The sequence below is a fragment of the Pantherophis guttatus genome, chromosome 4 (assembly GCF_059756535.1).
Source record: "Pantherophis guttatus breed Tessera chromosome 4, ASM5975653v1, whole genome shotgun sequence".
Taxonomy (NCBI): domain Eukaryota; kingdom Metazoa; phylum Chordata; class Lepidosauria; order Squamata; family Colubridae; genus Pantherophis; species Pantherophis guttatus.
This window is the reverse complement of record NC_142066.1, coordinates 133,372,037-133,392,596: the sequence shown is the minus strand read 5'-3', so window position 1 is coordinate 133,392,596 and position 20,560 is coordinate 133,372,037. Positions and strand designations below refer to the sequence as shown.

At 33.5% G+C, this 20,560-nt stretch overlaps 1 protein-coding gene across 4 annotated transcripts in view; it reads left to right on the top strand.

Annotated features, from left to right (window-relative positions):
• The window catches only part of CACNB2 (calcium voltage-gated channel auxiliary subunit beta 2), a 219,380-nt gene that overhangs the window by 186,055 nt on the left and 12,765 nt on the right, over positions 1-20,560 (top strand). For 2 of the 4 annotated variants that reach the window (XM_034401954.3, XM_087892841.1), the window contains exons 6-10: positions 2,548-2,624; positions 7,481-7,614; positions 10,975-11,055; positions 11,232-11,290; positions 13,043-13,152. In XM_034401954.3, the coding sequence (XP_034257845.1) occupies positions 2,548-2,624; positions 7,481-7,614; positions 10,975-11,055; positions 11,232-11,290; positions 13,043-13,152 (461 nt within the window). Of the gene's footprint in view, positions 1-2,547; positions 2,625-7,480; positions 7,615-7,756; positions 7,777-8,208; positions 8,271-10,974; positions 11,056-11,231; positions 11,291-13,042; positions 13,153-20,560 lie in introns of all 4 variants that reach the window. The other 2 variants (XM_034401955.3, XM_034401958.2) reach the window with 2 other exon arrangements.

Below are 20,560 nucleotides of genomic sequence, written 5' to 3'. Positions count from 1 at the left end.
ATCGACAGAGGCTGTCCTGCTGGTGGGCTGAAATTGTGAAACCAACGACTGCTGCACCGCTGCCACGATGATCCATTGAATTTGGTCTGGCGACAGGAAATTGTATTGCTGTACTACACCAGACCCCAAGTCCGCTGGGGAGGGAGCAGATGCTGTTTCGGGTGAAGCTGTAAATGAGACTGGAGCCGGGGAGGACCTACCAGCAGCACAGAAGCTGGAGCGGCTTCCGAGCCCCACAAACTGTCTGGCTGTATAATTGCCGGGCAATCCTGGAGGGAAACTTGGTCCACCTGCACCCCGTGATTAGCCTCCATGGCTGAAGGCTGGTGTCCGCTTGCCTTAGCACAAATCCTCTTAAGTACCTTATCCCAGTGGGCTTCGGCGCAGGAGGGTGCAGAGTGGGAGGAGGGGGTATGTTGCGGCCGAGAGGAACCTGAGTTCTTCAGCCTAGATGCAGGGACCTGATTCTGGTCCTCATTGGCATGAGAATTCCCTTGAGGATGAGGGCTTTTAGAGCGCCCCGCCTTCCAGCCATGCTTTGATTTGTGAGAAGCCTTGGGCATAGTGTCAGGTAACATGCAGTCAGTAAACAAGACAGTCAGTGAATGAGGAATACCTGGCAGCTCACAAATTCAGATAATGCCCAGAATTAGTGCCAAGTGTCTCACAGACTGGCAAGGCCAGGAAGGAGGCACAGGTCGAAGACTGGAGGCCTAAAATAAGCGCAAGTAGTGCTGAGGGAAAAGGAGGAGCCAAGGGGTTAGACAGCAAGTATAAGGAGCGCAAAGAACTCCACTCAATATTGGGGCGATTGGGCTTTTGACTGAATTGCTGGGAACGATGTAAATAAGCCCTGCGCGAATCGTGCTAATGGGGAGCATACCAACTCCACAAGAGATCGCCCTCCCTGCTGGGTTGTCGGCAATGCCAGCAATGGGGGCGCGAAGCCCCTCGAATGCCCCTGGGAACTGCCAATCGTCGCAGCTCAACTTGTTAGAGTGAAAAATGCACGATGAGGAGTGCGAAGTGATGCCTGGACTGACAGCCCTCTTCAGCTGATTTTTGCACCAAATACAATCTGCGGCGCGCGAACCTCTGCTGCGGCATTTCCAAGCGGTCAGACTGTGCAGGCACTGAAATAGCTACAGTTGGGGGCGCGAAGCTCTGCTAGCTGGCTATTGTGAGCGAAGTCAAACCATCACAGTGCTTTAGCGATGACAGAGAGGTGCAATGAAGCTCCGGCAGTAAACGAAAACAAAATGGCCACCCGAGGATACACAGGGGAGCGCGAAAACTCCGCAACCGTTACTTATGGCCCAGCAGCCCTGTAAGGCTGGCAGTCCTCCCCACGGGGGCGCGAAGCTCCACAGACCCCAAACTAGTACACAGAGGGTCAGGTAATGAGGTGGGGCAAAGGGCTGAGGGAAATCTTCCACAGATAACTGAACAAGTCAGTTACTGGGGTTCAAAGGTCTTACAGTTCGTAGAAGAGATGAAATCTCTTACTCTTACTCTAATCCGAGTAACAGTCCAAGTCAAACCAGCAATACTAAAAATAATCAGGAACCAGATGACAGTGAAAGTCAAGAAATAGTCAGAAAAAGGCCAGAGGAACAGTTCCACATGCCTGTCCAGACTGAAGACTGAGCCAAAAGCTGGGTCTACCCAGTAGCAAGGGTGGGACTTAACAACTATGACAGGCTCAGTCTATCAACCTGAACAGACAAGCACACCCCCAACCTGGCTGCTGTCTCCACCCACAATGGAGAATGCACTGTATATCTTTTAGTATAGAAATCACATAACTATTTGTTCAAAGTCCTTGTGATTTTTTTATGTTGATTTAATTCTACTTGAACTGTTACATTTTTAATCAATATAAAGGCTCCAATTTATTCAATAGAAAGTTTCTGACTTGTAAATAATAACTCTGGAAATAGGAAGAGGGAGTATTCCAGTGGTATTCCAATTTAATTGTAGTCAATAAGTCTTTGCTGAAGTCTTTCCAGCAAAGCAAAATTATTGTCTCTCCTAGCCTGTTAATTCATTTTCTTGAAAGTTTCAAAGTTCTTAGTTCATATATAGAAGCCATATCTGACTTCACAAATCACCAGTAGAAAATACGAGTTACATCCAGCAGTAATACAATCACTCATCATATAAAGGTGTTGCATAAGTGACACCTGTGGAAAATGATCACATTGAAGAAGAGCCATTAAAAAAAAATTGGAAATAATAAGATATTCAGTTTAATATTTAAAGATTAATTTTTGGTAAGTTACATAGCAATAAAAGTCTATCTTGACTGTGATTTTGGATTTTGGAGTCATTTTAAATATACATTAAAGCACTTCATTATACTGTATAATTATTTATACAGATAGATTGTTTACATTTTCCTTGTGGTTTGCCATACTGTAATTCTATAATACATATTATTATAATTCTATAAGCATTCAAGGAGAAAACTATAATATTATCTCTTGGTACTGATTCAAGCAAATTATGAGATAATCAAAAGTCTGTTTGTTTATTTGTTTACTCTAGTAAATCAGGAGGAAATTCATCATCTAGTTTGGGTGATGTAGTACCCAGTTCCAGAAAGTCTACACCTCCATCATCTGGTAAGGGGTCATATGTTCTTTACTATGGTCAGCTTAATATGCCTTTATCGATATACTTTATACTTTTCAATCAAGAGGCAAATATTTTTAGTGGTGGAAACCATTAACTTTTCCAAAAATTTATTAGCAAGTTTAACGTCTCAAAAAGGTTAAATAATATATTTTTGTGCATATGCTAAAATTGTGACAGAAGATACATTTAATAATGAATTGATAGAGTTAATTCACATGTTTGTGTTAAAGTAATTTGGTATATAAATAATGTGAGACCCAATTTGCTATAGTGGTCAAAGCATCAACCCTGGGAAGGAAACAGTGACAAACCACTTTTGGAAAACCTTGTCAAGAAAACTGCAGGAACTTGTTTAGGCAGTGTCCAAGAATTGTTCACAATTGAACAGAACAATTGAAAATATTATAAAGCCATAAGATTGCTTAACTGAATTTTTTTAACTAAATGAATAACTAGACAACATCCAATATCAATTGATAGCATCTTTGATAAATTACTAAATGTAATCTTACTAGCATCAATAATGAGAGATTGTACTATTTTTATGCAGAATATCATGTATTTATATCTTGTATAGCAGAATTGATCGTCAATCATGTAAATATTTTTTAAAGGGGATTACATAATATCTGGCATACAAGTCTATATTCTAATTATAATTGAATTTGTTGTCATGTACTGCCTGTGGATTTCCCACAGGTGATAATATATTATCCCCAAGGTTACTTACAACTCTTACATTATATCATTCTACTATCTTACTGGAAAATATGGAAAATAAGGTCCAGCAAGATTTTCTACAACTTCCTCTGAAGAGATTTAAGTTAGGGAATGCAAAAAATGAATTAGTGAATTCATCCATTTCCATAACTTTTATTGTAATATGCTTGTAGAGCTAATGCCTTGATTATGAGTCTCTCTTTGTTTTCTTTGTCTCTAACATGGAAATGTTAATATTGATTGCCCGCGATACTGTTGTTTTGAATGTTTTCAAATTTTGTTAAAACATTCTTGGTTTGTGTAAACAGTGTAGCCACATTTAATTTTAAAAACAGAAAGAAATTGTTTTAAATCTACAAAATAGAAGAGTTTCCTACCATGAAATAACTAATTTTGATGCTACTGTAATAGATGACTGCAGTAATAGATGCTTTTAACATAATTTATGGGAGCATGATGGCTCAGCGGTTAAAGACGGTGAGTTATTAGCTGGAAAGCTGACAGCCCGAATTCAAGATCTGAATGCCATTCAATGAGATTGCCCGTTACTTGCCCCAGCTCCTGCAAACCTAACAGGTTAAAGAATGCAAATGCAAATAGATAAATAGGTACCACTTTGGTGGGAAGGAAACAGTATTCCATGCACCTCAGCATATAGTCTTGCTGACCACATGACCACAGAAATGTCTTTGGACAACACTGATTTCCTTGACTGAAAAACTGAGATCCCCTATAGTCAGACATGATTGGGCATGGGAAATATTTATCTTTACCTTTAACATAACATAATTAACAGGATTTAATTTTACTGCAAAATGTATTAAATATTTATTTTTAATGTGGATTTTTATTATTATTTTATTATTTTTACTTTAAATAACACTTTGTGATTTTGATTCTTCTTGTCTGTATCCTTGAAAGGTTATTATAATTGTAAGAATTATTTGCTTTTCTTATATTATTATAATATTATATTATAAATATTTTGGATAAAGAACACGGTGGTCTCCAAACAACATGAATTCTACAGAACTTACAAGAAGTAATAAAGTAGCCTTGCACTAAAACACAAATTAATAAATCCCATAGAAAAGCTTCATAAATATATATGCATCACAGTAAAACCAGTCAAAACTATATAATGAAATAGAATATTAAACACTTAAATTTTGATAGACCAGTATGTTTTTTATTTGTCTTTTTAACATTAGTTACAAAAGACTAACTTGATTTCCTTAAAAACAAAATTCCAAACCACTGGTTGTGGTATTCCTATCCTTGAATTCTCCTTCAACTATCACTTTTATTAACTTTAGGAGTATGTACTTACAACAGTTCATTTAGTGACCATTCAAAGTTACAATGGCATTGATAAAAGTGACTTATGACAATTTTTCACAGTTACGACCTTTGCAGTATTTGCATGATCATGTGATCAAAATTCAGATGTTTTGCAACTGGTTCATACTTATGACTTGCTGTGTCCCAAGGACATATGATCACCTTTTCCAATCTTTTGACAAGCCAAGTCAATGGGAAAGACAGATTCACTTAATAACCGGGTTACTAACTTATCAATTGCAGTGATTCACTTAACAACTGTAGCAAGAAAAGTTGTTAAATGAGGTAAAACTCATTTAACAAATGTAACAGTATTTAACAGTATAAATTTTGGGCTCAATTGTAAGTCAAGGACAACCTATAGGGCTTTAAGTAATGCTGGTAGAGCCTGGATGATTTCATGAAGTAAAAGGCAATTTTTCAAACTCATTTGTCCCAAGCTTTATGCAACCTGAGCTCCTTTCTACATAATACATAATATAGTCAAGACAATTACATACAATACTTTAAAAATAAACTCTCAAAACATCATCCAATGTTATTACAATATTAATATTAAATATTCACCATGTTAAAATATGTTAAATAACTTTAAAAAAAAACAAAATAAAAATAAAAGCTGTTTTAACTTCATGAGGCAAGGTGTGCCTTCCTAAAGGTTGAAAATGGGAATTAAACCTTGGATGTAACTTCTGTTCTTTCAACCAAATGTTTCATGGTGAAGTAAAAACAAAGATTTCAATACTCCAGTAAACTTGTTGCATTATTTGTTGATTAAAATTTCTCAAATAATTAAGTTTTATGTTTGCACATCAAACTTAATTGTAAAACAATTGTCACAAATCTGTTGAATTCCATATTCAATTGGAAGCCACTCCTTTCAAAAGTGGCTAGCATAATGCAACTTCTGGTCATGATTTATGAATCATTCCTAGTGGCTTTGTGTGTCATTCAAATATAAAACACACACAGTATTTCTATTTGAATTCATGGATAATACTAGCTTAATTTCTGACTGATTAATCTTGCAATGTTGCATAAAATAGCATAATTTTAAAAACACTTAAGAGTATTTGTACTGATAATAATATTAAAAGAGCAAATTGTCCTTATAATTATACTTCTTTTAAAAAAACTTCATTTGTCATTTGAATGCTTTGCAAGGATTAAAATAAATTGATAGTCTGTTCTGATTTGTTTAATACCAGTACATGCATAATACAAATATATTTAAGTGAAATATGTTCATTTAAACTTGAGCAAAGCTTTAGTTTGTTGAAATGGAAATCTAGGTAACTTTCTAACTTCCCACATAATTACATTAGATTTTCATTGATAAAAAAAATAAATTACAGCTGTTTAAAACTGCTGTGATTTGTGCAAAACCAATTTATTAGATATAATTCCTTCTCTATACAATATTGTTAAGGATATTGTTGTGTTGCCAACCAGGAGAGTAAGTGCACAGTAAGTGCACGGGACTGAGAGCAATGAATACAATACATACAAACTGGTTTAACAAAGCTTTTACTTTGTAGTGAAAAACAGTTTCATAGTCTTTTTAATCAATCCAAGTCTTTAGCCATTCAAATCAGTCCAAAGTTACAGATATTTTCTTACCATACAAACAGCAGTTGGTAATAAACAGCAATTCAACCCTGGTAACAAATCACAATGATAGGAGATCCATCCACTTCTTCACAGACGACAGTAACAGTTTCAATCAACAGTTCCAGTCAAGCAGCAAGTCAAGCAATGATGAGAGCAGGTCCAACAATGACTATAGCTCGGCTTCCTTCTTATATACAGTTTACATTAGTAATTATCCACTTAAAATAAGTGAAGTCAGCAGTGCAATGACTCAACAGTACAATTATGATAATTGCAGTCAGCAGTTAGTCAGCAGTCATTAGTCATTACAAGGACTCAGCAGTACAATTACTCAGCATTACATTTAAAGTTACAGAATACATTTAAAGTTATAGAACACATATATTGCCTGGACAACTTGTTAGACTTATACCATATCCTAACAAATATATTAATATTTACACAAGAGAGATTTTTAAATTTTATAATTATTTTATCTGCAATACTGATTTACATTCATTTCTTGAGAGAACAAAATAATTGACTTTTCTTTGTTTTCGTCATGGTCCAAAACTTAATCCTTCTATGATTTTGATTCCAGCAGGAAGTATGATTTTCAGTATATAATAATTGACTTTTCTTTATTTTCGTCATGGTCCAAAACTTAATCCTCCTATGATTTTGATTCCAGCAGGAAGTATGATTTTCAGTATATGACCAAATATTAGATATAATTTATACTTTTGCCATATATATATTCATATATAACCACTTTGTCAGTAAGCCGACCCTCAAAACTATGTTTTCATTTTCGCAATTGGCATATATGTGTGCCACATTTTTCATGATATTTTGGTTAAAATTCTGAGGATTGGCTTATCCAAGGAAGGGTTTATCTAGAAGTATGTACGGGTAATTTAAAAAAGTATTACCATATATACTTGCAGATAAGCCAATGTGTGAGTAAGCTAAATCCAACTTTTGGGGTGTATTTTGACACATAAAATTCTTCGTTTATCTGCCCGTGTATATGGTATATTACTCTGAATGTACATACTTAATTCTGATGTAGTATATTTTTTAGAATTCCCATTTTCTCCTTCTGTTTGATGGATCTGACATGCAACACTACTGTTTTAATATGTACCTCTCCTTCCTGTCTCATAATTTTATATCATTTATCTGTATATAGCTATAGATATAGATGCCACTGGTTTAGAGGCAGAAGAAATTGATATTCCAGCAAACCATCGCTCCCCCAAACCCAGTGCAAACACTGTCACATCACCCCATTCCAAAGAGAAAAGAATGCCCTTCTTTAAGAAGGTAACACCTACTTCCAAGATGCCATCTGTACACCTGCTCACTGCACTGTGTTACATTTGAGTCCTGTTGACTGTGTGTCTCTTGACAGGACAATAACGTGCATGCCTTTGTTGTTCTTTGTTTCTTTTTCATGCTGCTATAGCTAAGCAGAAACAGAAATCGGTAAGTTTGCGCTGACAGAAGCTATATTTAATCTGCCACTGGCATCATTAGCATCATCACATACAATTTATATTACACAATCATTTTAATACAAACAAATAAACTCATCAAACAGCTGGCTGATCCCATAAAATGGCAGACTAGGCCCTGTGAGTGACTGAGTCCTAATTGCTTATGGTACTTTTCCTTTTTGATGGAATAATAAGCAGCTGAGGGAATATTTTAAAACATCCATGGAAGTAAACCTTCAAGACCAGATGATGCACCACACTAGTGCATGCTTACTCTTTATCATATTTCCAGAACTTTTTTTTTACTTGTGATTCAGCTTTATAACTAATTTTTGTTAAATCTAAATAGATACTCATCTTGTTCTTTAAAAAGAACCTGCAATTTTTAATTTAGTCAGTATTTAAACTTCTAATCCACTAGGTGCAAAATCTGCAAATGAGCAAGACCAGTGGAAAACTGCAGACTTGTTTTGGCGGTCTACTGTGAGTTTTTCCTATTGTCATATATAAATTATTTCCCATTGTTCTTGCCTTTTCCTCAGCACTCATATTGTAGTATCTTGACTAATAGATAAAATCTGGCAACACCTTTCTTAATTAAAAGTACTCCATAGATAAGGTATCAGATACATAAATCATCATGATCTTTTCCTCCGTCCTGGGATTCTTAATATACTCCAAAAAACCCTATAGAGTTTGCTATAACTGCTATAAAGCAGTTGAAATGTAATTGGGTTTTTTAATAAAATCATCTTTAATTTCTTTTTCTGCAAATACATTCTTAAATTGCTTACACTGTGCATTGCCCTCTCTTAAGAGAAGTGCATTTTAGAGGTGAGTGCCAGCTCTCATAATTCTTTAACCAACGTGGCCTCAAACTGCAGGATTGGGGGCTGAAATCTAACATATTGAGAGGGTATTAAATTGGAGAAGGTTGATAACATATTTTCTCAGAAATTCAGTCCAGGCAGAACAAATTCCCTATATTTATTTTTTTTAAAAAATACAATATTCAACAAACACCTATTGATGTATTAATTTCTTGAGCAATATCATCTACACTTTGGCACTAGTTTGCAAAATAGAATTGATCAGATTAGTAGACTCCAGTGGTACATCTTGTTGAGAGGCAAAGTATGATGAATAAAACATTATTTATTGAAGTTGCAGCTATATTTTTTCTTATATATAATTCTGTTCCTTTTATTGGTTTTACTCAGTAATCCTGTACACAACTAGCTGAAACTTAGTCATGCTGTGAAATTCTAAAATCTGCTGACTTATTTCTGAGTAGAGGTCAGTAAGATTGCACCTTATCAGGAATGGAGTCTATTGGTGGTAACACTATTTACTAATTATTCTTAATTTCTTCTCTCTTTTTTTGTAAGAGGGCTGTCAAAAATCTCAACAAAATTGCCAGGTGCAATGGTAATTGCTGTGATATGTTGACATTTGTTCACCATAATTTGGACAGACATTCTAATTAATTCACTGATGAATCAAAGCATACCCATCAGATGGAAAAATCACCCTCATTAGTTTGTGGAATGAATTTGAAAGAGTAATATAGAAAGGAATGTCTCTTGTAGTCCATTTTAGCCCCTTAACATATTGCCACTGACAGCATAGTTAATTAAAGCTGGGAAAAGCTGAAGACTGGCATACAATTGATTTTAACAAGTACCAGTATTCCATCAAATAAGGTAATTTCTGTACCTACTTACCCTAATTTTCAAGGGTTATGATTAGCGTGAGGCTTTTATAGATAGTTACCATAAGACATGGACATATTACAGCAGGGCCCTGATCTGCTAAATATAAAGAGGGTCATGACATAGTTCTTAAAGGTTGATACATAATGCATGCAAAAGATTATACCTAGCAAGAATAATTCTGATAGTGCATTTCTATAACACAACGAATTAATAGGCTTTGCTTCTAACCATTAAGAGAGATCTGGCACTCTAAAAAGTTAAGTTCACATGCTTTTGATGCCTTGGGCACTATATCTCATTCTACTTAACATTATCAGTTATGTGGTGAATTGAATGAAAACAAACTCTAACATTGATATATGTTTCATGTGGTAGGTTACTTTAGACTGCTGCTTGCGTGGCATTTTGTACTGTTGCTGTATTATGTTTATCCTTGATTTCTCATGATTATATTCTACCCTATCGCTTTTTGTGGTTTTGCTGTGGATATATCAAATCATTTTAAATCATTCTGTAATGTTGACTTATATATTTATACTGTGTTGGTTCTTGAAAAATAAATCTGGTATACCTACATGTAAGCTTTTCCCAGGTTGGTAGTTTTGCATTTGACATACATTGCACTCTGCAAGAAAACATCAAAATTTCAAAACGAGCATTCAGGGTGGTTATTGTTTTTGTTTCTTTATTTCCCTTCAACTACAGGACTTTTTTTTACCAATTTCATATAATTTAATATTTACACATTCATTATCAATTACTTATTGATATATACTGTGATATATATATTGTAAACATGTAATTTATAAAATAGAATGGATTATCTTGAGACTTTTCTGACGTAAGCCAGGGTGATCTAGGAAGAGAAAAAAGTATTGCACAGGATTCTTCATACATTTAGAGTTCAGTTATAGCTATACATCTGGATTCCTATTACCATTGAACTAAATCCTGTAGTTGTAGGCAATGGCATTTCAAAATAGTATCATTAGGATTTAATAAATTTCAAATTTATATTGATGGATGAAAGAAAACTATTTTCTTTTTCTGTTTGCTTCTTGACCATACTTTACAGTATTATTCTTTGAGATTGAGATTCTTTGAGATCCTTTGATTGTATTTCCTAGATTTGAATAATAGTTGGAAATGTATTTTTGCAGAGTCAATGAAATCTTTTCATTTACTTTTTGAGGTTTCTTTTATAGTCATTGTCTTAGCCCTCCTAAATAATTATTCCAATTCAAAATACAATTTAAATTCACTCTGCAAATAAAGTTGGATAGAAGCATTTACATTCTTGGAAATATCAATAATATTCATATAATAGTTTCACAATGTTTTCGGAGAAAAGTCTAAGGCAAAGTGATTTTTGACCTTGACGACATCAGTCAATTCTGTTAAATAAATATATGTGAAGAATAAACTTTTTTTTTGAAACTAGATGTTGGAATTATCTTTTTGATCTTTATCAGACAGAGCATATCCCTCCATATGATGTAGTGCCTTCTATGCGACCCGTCGTTTTAGTGGGGCCTTCTTTAAAGGGATATGAGGTATGAATATAATAAATCTCTTTTATGTTATTTAAAACAATGTTTTTTGAAATTGTGGGTAAAAATGGAAGAATTCCATTTTTTCCCATTATGAATCAGAATAAACTGAAAATAAAGTCTTACATTTTTTAAAATCTAGATTTGTCATGACATGTGAATGTATTTTTTTATTCCAGGTGACGGATATGATGCAAAAAGCATTATTTGATTTTTTAAAACATAGATTTGAAGGGCGGTAAGTATTAAGAATATAATCTAAATCAGAATGAAATTAATAGCCCAATTTTTTCTGCATTTCCCTGATTTCAAGCCTGGTTGTGATATTCAGTTAATTCTTTGCAATATTTATTAGGTCAAGAGATAGAAAAAGAAATAAATTGCCATATAGGAGTAACTATGTGCCAAAAATGTACACATTAATAATTCTACCTGCATGCTTTTGGCACTGTATAGAGAGAAAGAATAGAGATATTCAATTAAGAAAGATACCTGCTAGGAAATATGGTAATAAAACATTGATAAAATTTTAAAATGAGTGAAAGAATTCCACTTAAGAAAAAATACAGAGGAACATGACAAAGTGTTGTAAGTGTATATGGTAGGATGAAAGTGGATAGAAATCACATTTCCACCATCAACTTCATAATGCAGAGTTGGGGATTTTGCTATGGCATTGAATGATATAATATTTAGTTGCCACAGATTTAAATCACAGAATTTGGTACTATTTCAGTACGGATAGTGCTTGAATGAAGAATAGTTCATTTAGTCACTATTTGAAGTTACAATGGCATTGAAAAAATTGGCATTGCAGAATCCCCATGGCTACATGATCAAAATTCAGATGCTAGGCAACTGACTCATAATTATGATGGTCAAAGTGTCCCTGTGATCAATTTTTGTAATATTTTGACAAGAAGTCAGTGGGGAAGCCAAACTCACTTAAAAACTGTTACTAACTTAATAACTGCAGTGATTCACTTAACAACTGTGACAAAAAAGGTATGAAATGGGGCAGAACTCACTTAACAAATGTCTCCTTAACAACAGAAATTTTGGCCTCAATTGTGGTTGTAAATCAGGGATTACCTGTATTATAAGATATTTCTATCAATGTGCATATTTTAAAGAAGAAATTTGATAAATATGTAGAAGATTAAGCATCTCATTATTAGTCGTGATGATTTTAGTGGATGTATACTTTCAGTGAAACCTGCTGCTGAACAGTGTTCTAATCTCCTTGGTTGAAGCGTAATCAATGATATGGCAAAGAGATATTTAATCAAATCTCTGATGAGGTACCATATGTATATTAGTGGCAGAATTTCACCAGCAGTATAAAAATATTCTTCATACTATAAATAGTTCAGGATCCTCTCTCCCATAGAAATAGGCTCCTGTTAGGTCTAAATTACAAAGGGCATTTGATCTCCACAAATCTTCCCATCTTTGTCTCTGTCACTGTGTTCCCCACCTACGCTATTGATAACACTGTGTGATCATAAAGAGATCTAATGCAGAATCCGGCAGGTTAAACTTTACAGTAAATACTGTTTCTGTGTATTCTATAGTTTTTTTTTTCCTTTTTGAACATTTCTAAAATAATTTCTAAAGATAAGAGCTGGTAAGATAAATAATAAATAAAAAATAGTGAAATATGTATTCAGTTATGAATGGATTCAAACTGGAAGTATGGAGAGGTAAAAAAGGTCATAATAATGGGACAGAAACTAAAACTAAGATTGTAAAAAATACAATTCCCTCTGTTGTTCAGAGAGGGAATGTCAAATTATATGCTGAATGGATTTTTAAAAAATGTCTCTAGAGACAAAAGCAATTGTCTTTTAGCAACAGCTAAAACAATTCATTTAAAGATGTATGTAACATTGAATTCAATTGCTGCAATCTGATTCATTTGCTTTCATAAATTTTATCTCTTGAATTTTAAATAATCGTCACAACATTGTTTGTTTTTTGTTGTGTTTAGTATTTCAATCACACGGGTCACAGCAGACATCTCGCTTGCCAAGCGTTCAGTATTAAACAATCCCAGCAAACATGCAATAATAGAACGATCGAATACAAGGTCAAGCTTAGGTAAGCATATGAAATGATAACAATATCACTAGCCATGACATAATCATTTTTTAAAAAAAAAAATAATTATTCATTATAATGCCAGCATATTGGTTCTTCCCTATTTTTAGCAGTTCTAGGTCTGGATTTAAAAAATTACAAACACTAAATTAACTTTTCTCTCTTTTTAAGTTACTTTTATATCAATATAATACCGTACTAACTTCTTGGCTTGTTGAGATGAAATTATGTCCATGTTTCAAAGTAACATTATGTTTTTCAAATTTTTGCAGTAAAAATCTGTCAATTATATTCTGAAACTATGTAAATTACTCATAAAAAAGGACATGGAAAAATGACGAAATTACAAAATGAACTCTAATCTAGTATATAAATTGTTATGCATAAATAATCCTATTGATATAAAAGCAACACATATATTTTCTAGAATTGCATTAATCTTTGAAAAAAGTGTGTTTTCACATTTATATTTATTTATTATTTGTTAAATTTATTTGCTGCCTATACTGTATAAATAATTAACCAACAGTACTGGAATACATGTTTAACATAGCAAAGATTTCATATCACTGCTGACATTCTTAAGATTACAGGTAAGTCGCAATTAATATATATTTTAATGTGAAGTTTATAACGTTAATAAAATGTTTTAATTCAAATTGTAAACTGATAAAGGTCATGTTTAGTGCAACCCAAAATTTAGTTAACCTGAGGCAGGAACATGCACAATTGAAGCTGCTGCATGTATAGGTCGGTTTGGAGTTTTAAATGCTGCTAATCTTCATGTTTGCAAAATAGAGAAAAAGAAGATTCTGTCAGAAAATAGTAGAAGTTTAAAAAAGAAAAATTACCTTGTAGCTATAGAGTAAGAACTATAATTGTACTTTGTATCTTTCTTGCTTGCTTGCTTGCTTTTCCTTTTTTCCTTACACTTTTAATTCTCTCTTGTCATTCTTTTTTCTTTTTCCTATAGTGGCTATTATATTATTGGCTTATATTAGTTTTCTATCTTTATTTTTAATTTTTTAAAATCATATAAAGAAGAGGCTGTAAAATAATGTAAAAAAGAAGAGGCTCATTATAATATTACATTAGAGCAATAACTTGATGTAATTGAACATGGACTATGCAACACTAAAATAGGACTAGATATTAGAATTCCTGAATCTGCAGTAGATTTTTTTGTTTCTATAACTACTACTCTAACTTCTATAACTACTTTTCTTTCTATAACTATTCTGTGGTTTGTTAACTATAAATTTAAAGTCTAAGTTTTATGTTTTACTTTAAACATTTCAGTAATATATAAAAATACAGTATGTTTAAATATTTATTGCCTATTTCTATCTAGCTGGAACCAGTTGCCATATTTTCCATAAAATATCACTTTGAATAGTGAAAATTCAAATAATGAAACCAATTTGTAGATTCATTAGCATTAATCAAGACTTACCTATAATCAAAGAATGACTTCTGTGCAGTATTTTTGTATATCTTTGATTATGCATTGTAGACATTTCTTAAATAATATAATGATATCAAACAACCTATTTTTTTAAAGCTATATTGTTCATTTAGAAAAACAAGTAATATTTCAATCAATTAATTTTTATTATGATCATAAACCAGCATTAACAATATTTTTCCTTTTCCCCTGGCCAATAATTATGTTCCAATTTTGGATAAACTCCATGACTGTTCCACAGACTGAAAATTGTTAAACAAAGTTGCTGACTTGCATTTATCTATACATGTGCAGTAAGTGAAAAACTTAAAAATAATTTCTGGCATGATTTTTCACTATTTTGAGAGTGTAAAGAAAACCAAAAAGTGGTATCAGATCATGCCAGACAAATTTTATTGCATTCTTTACAAAGTGACAAAATTAATGGATCAGAGAAATGCTATGGATATATTTTACTTGGATTTCAGTAAGGCATTTGATAAAGTAGACCACAACCAGCTACCTAATAAGATAAAAAAATGGGTGATAGACAGCATCACCACTAGATGGATTCATAATTTGCTGACCAACCACACTCAACTTGTAGACATTTATGGAATGAGGGGATACCCCACGCTCTGTCTTATATCCAGTACTCTTCAATATCTTCATCAATAATTCAGACAAGGGAATAGAAGGGGAACTCATCAAATTTGCAGACGACACCAAGCTGTCAGGAATAAGTAAAATTCCAGAAGATAGGCTTAAAATACAGAGGGATTTTGCCAGATATGAACATTAGGTATCGTCTAACAAAATGAAATTCAGTGATGACAAAAATAAGATTCTACTTTTAGGCAAGATAAAACAAATGCACAGACATCGTATAGGTGGTACCTGGCTTAATAGTAATTACTGTGAGAGGGATATTGGAACCCTGGTGTACAATCAGTTAAATATGAGCCAGCAGTGTACTGCAATTGCCAAAAAAGCCAATGCAGTCCTAGATTCCATTAACAGAGGGATAGAATCAAGATCATGTGAAGTCTTAATACCAATTTATGATGCCTTGATAAGACCACACTTAGAATATTGCATCCACTTTTTATTGCCACAATATAAAAAAGATATTGAAACTGGTAGAAGAGCAACAAAGATGATTAGAAGACCGGAGGAAGTTGCAGGAATTTAGGTATGTCTACTTTAATAAAAAGAAGGATTGGAGTTTCATGATAGCAGTGTTTCAGTATTTGAGAGGCCGCCACAAGGAAGGGGAGGACAATCAATTTTCCAAAGTAACTGAAGGCAGGAGAAGAAGCAATGGATAGAAACTAATCAAGGAGAGAACCAATTTAGAACTAAGGAGAAATTTCCTGACAGAATAATTACTAGTGGATCAACTTACCTCCAGAAGTTGTAAATGCTCCAACACTGGAAGTTTTAAAGAAGAGATTAGACAACCATTTGCCTGAAATGCTATGGGGGTTTCCTACTTGAGCAGGGGATTGGACTAGAAGACCTCCAAAGCCCCTTCCAACTCTGTTATTCTGTTATTAACTATGTAATGGCGCTAACTTTGCACCCTCCAATGCCCACTTGTATAACCCTAACCTTTGCCACTCTGTTCACCCTGAGAGCTTTATTGCTGATGAGGTATGCCTAGCCTGGCCCTCTATAAGGCAGCTGCTGGCCTTGCCAGACTTTCTTCCTGAGGCTACTCAAGCTATTCTCATGAAGCTTCAGGATACTTCTCAGACCTTCTGAAATTTTGCAAGAGGCCATGTCCATTGTTCTCACAATGCTTTGAAAAGCTTTTGAGGACTTCCAAGTTATTATAAAAATGATTTGGAGAACAAAAGGCACATCTTTCAAATGCTCCTAAAGACTTCTGAAGAATTGTGGGAATGCACAGTATTTGGAGAACAGCACAAGTGGTGTTGTGAAGAGCCTGAGTATATTTCATCAGCAGTGGAAGACAGCAAAGGTCAGCTAGGGTGGCAGAGCTAGTGAGTACAGGACTGCAAGACAAGCCAAATGTAGGTAGCAAGCAGAATACAGGTGAGAAGGCAGCAGGCTGAGCAGAATCCAGAATGACAAGGCCAATAGGGCAAGCAAAGCACAGGATAACAGGGCAAATGGAGCACATAGTATTACAGGTTGTTGGAGCTGTGGCATTGGGATGGCTTGCCATGGTGTGGAGCTTGAGATACATTCCTTAGCAGGACAGCAATGTTGGGGCTGAAGAGATGATTCAGGGGCATGGTCTCTAATTCAGCATCAGCTCTGCCACCAAGGAGTGCTTCTGTATAGACTGGTGTGTGTGTGGAGGGGGGGGATAGATAGGCCGGGAAGCAGGTGAAGGAACCCTATGGTTCTAAGTGCAGACAGACTGCCAAGCCAGCTGGATTATTCTCTTTCTCCCAATCCTAGGCACTTCTGAAAATGTTGCCTAGAAAAAACTACATGAATCAAATTTGGCTTGAATTTAAAATGATATAAGTAACTTCTATTTATTGTCAGATCAGTTATTGTGTTTTTAGCTGTGGTATTAATTTTGTTGTCTTCTTACTGCCAATATTTTTTTAGGCTACAATCATTTTTTTCTGTGTATCCCATTAATTACAATATGCCCATTGTAATTAATCTAAGATATCTCTTTGGATTTCAGACATAATATTTGAGTATAATATCTCAGTATATGCATAACAAGTTCCAGTAAAATTATTTTATTTCATTGCGGAGTTAAACATTGCCTATTTTCCACATAGATAATATTGGATTCCATTTAAGAACTGACTTGACCTAAACGTTAATTTTGTCAAAGTTGTTGCATGATGTATAATCATCCTGTACCAAAGAATGCAATTTATTTGAGAATAAGAAGTATTCCAAGGTCAGATGATATTGTCAGAAAGTCAAAAATTATGTTCTGAAAATCTTTAGGGGAAAAAGCACCTCAATTTTATTTTATATGCCATTTTCATAATACATCTTTGTTAATAAGGAATGCATGTTGCTTTCTTAATTTTCCATTTTTTAGATACATTGATATTGAACAGATTGCCATTATGCATTTTTATATATTGAATGGAAATATATTAGAGACTACCAAGGATTGCCTTTAAAAAATTGTCTAAACATACATTCTTTTGAAAAAACATGCTTCACTCAAAACACAGTTTAAATTTCAGTAGCTGTAATGCAATCCTGTATGTCTATAGTATCTGTAATGCTTCTGAACGAAATATGTGGCTTTTGCTTTATTTCTTTGTCAGTTTCAAATCCAACCTTGTTTCTTATATGCTCCCATGAACACCACATTTCTAGTTGCTCTTCTAAGTTTATCTCATTCTGTATGTTTTGGACAAGATCCTGATTCTCTTGAGTTTTTCCATTCATTAATGCCCTCCATTTCCAGATGTTTTGGGTATGTATATAAAATTGCTAGTTATTTTTCCTTTTGTGCGTGTTTAGTACGCATTGTAACTCACAAAATCACTATCTGCTATTGATAGAAGGTTTTGTAATGACAAAAATAAGTCGTCATGGTTTGTACTGATTTTTTTTTCTGGAAGATGTTTCCAATTTTAAATTCTAGCAATCAGTCTGTAATAGGTATAAATATTTGATAATTAGAGTTTTAAATAACAGAATTCTTAAATTCTGTATTGCACTGGTCCAAAACTGTAGATGTGCATGTTGCTGTTTGTGATCACTATTTTCCATTGTGGAATTGGGCTACATGTACCTACATTGTTGCATGCACAGAAAGGGTACATTGCCTTGAAAATGTTGCCTTTGAAGCTATGTTTGTCTTGTTGCTGTCTATATTGTGTAGATTGTTTTTATATTGTGATCTCTAAATAGTTTTTAGAACATTGTTATGAATACACAATTAAGTGATGGTCAAAATTCATCCAGCAATTTTTTTTTCTTTGTCAAAGATATGCATGCAAATTAAATTTAGTACACACACTGAATCACTCTTGGAAATTTATTGCTTAAAAATCCAGTCTATAATTCATATTATTATATCCATTTTTTCAGCCACTTTAGTAGCCACTTTATTTATTTACAGCCAATTTGGCCTATTGCAATTTAAAGGATTTTATTCTCAGTTTGATTAGGAGGGGATGGGAGGGAAGCTAAGAATGACTCATAACTTCATATATCCTTGGCTAGTCATTAGATATTAAAATGCAACAAGGTGATAATATCAAGAGTTAATGCATTAATTGTGTAAAATAGTTATAATGGATTTGTTTATCAGGTTCTGACTAAACTTTAGTGCTGCTGCACAGAATCTAAACTATCTGTGCTGTGACTACAATCCATTCGTCTTTAAGCAGCCATTGAAGATAAACAGTGTCAGAATGACTAGGATATCTATTAATTATCAGGAAAATAAATTTTGTGCGAATGTCTCTATAAAAAGAGGAGCGAAGATGGACATATACAGAGGCTTCCACTCTCCAGAATTATAGGGACAGAATCTTCCACCCATTGGTATTCCTTTATATTTGCCATCATTTTTTATGATAAATGAAAGGTAAATAAATAACCAGCTCAGAGAGCACCAAAGACTCCACAGTTCAATCCTGGATTATATACTCTTCTCAGAATTTCTGATTTCTTGATGAGCCTGTATCATTTATCACCAAGAACCTTGGTGGCGCAGGAGACTAAAGCACTATTAAGTAACACCAGCTGCCTGCAATTATTGCAAGTTCAAATCTCAAGAGGCTCAAGGTTGACTCAGCCTTCCATCCTTTCGAGGTAGGTAAAATGAGGACCCGGTTTCTGGGGGCAATAAACTGACTTTGTATAAAAAAGAACACCGCTTGGGGGAGGCCGAAAGCCCTACTAAGCAGGTATATACAAAAGTATGAAAATTATTGCTTAACGCATTGTAAGCTGCCCTGAGTCTCCGAAAAAGGGCGGCATGTAAATCGAACCAATAAATAAATTTTCTTTATGAGATGCTACTAAATAGCTTCCTTATTTTTTTAAAAAAGACATCATTTGATAGATCTATTAATTGTCAGGCCACTCTTTAAGAACTTTAAAATAATTTGTTATAATTAAAACTTATCTGAAAAAATATTCAATTCTTCCTGTTTTGAAATCTTCTTTGTAGCCTCTTGACATTCATTATATTTTTTCTTGTTAAGATAATTAATGTTGGGTCACTTAAGCATTTCAATATTTGCATCATATGAATAACACTATTTTCTTCCTTTAAAATGTCAAGCATTTTGAATTTTAGGATTTGTTTAATGACAAATTTTCAAATGAAATAGAAGTAGAGAGAAAACACGTTTATTGGAAGATATACTATATGATATGTTACATTTGTTTTAAAAACACTTTTTTCAACAATTTTATTTAAAAAAATAAAATAAAATCCAAAATCCAAAAGTAGAAAATTGAACAGAGGCAAAACTAAACTAAACAATGTTTTTGTTTAGTTTTGCTTTGTCTCTGTTCAATTTTTTTTATTTTGGATTTTATTTTTTTGAATAAAATAAATTGTTGAAAAAATATTAAAAGAATAATAAAAAATACAACACCATTTTATTACTATGCTTGAAAAATACAACAGTACTTCAAGGAGCAGAAACTCAGTTGTCATTTAAGTCTGATTGCAAAAGGGTGAAAGTTAGGCATATCTAATGCCATAATAGTGACATTTGATAAAAATGTTATATCATTTTCACTCTTTTGTCACCTTATATCATATTATTACTGAAAAAATCTGTAATTTTCTGGAAATAAGATATTTTGAGAAATATTTAAAAAAATTTGTATTTTTTCAGTGATTATGTTTTTCTGATACTGTATGATATTCGTTGTTAAACCAGTATCTGCCATGCATGATTTGTTTTTGCTGCATTCCCTTTTGTTTTAAGACAGATCGGTCTTAGCAAAATAGTCTGACCATTCTGTTCTTCATGCTTTGCTTAG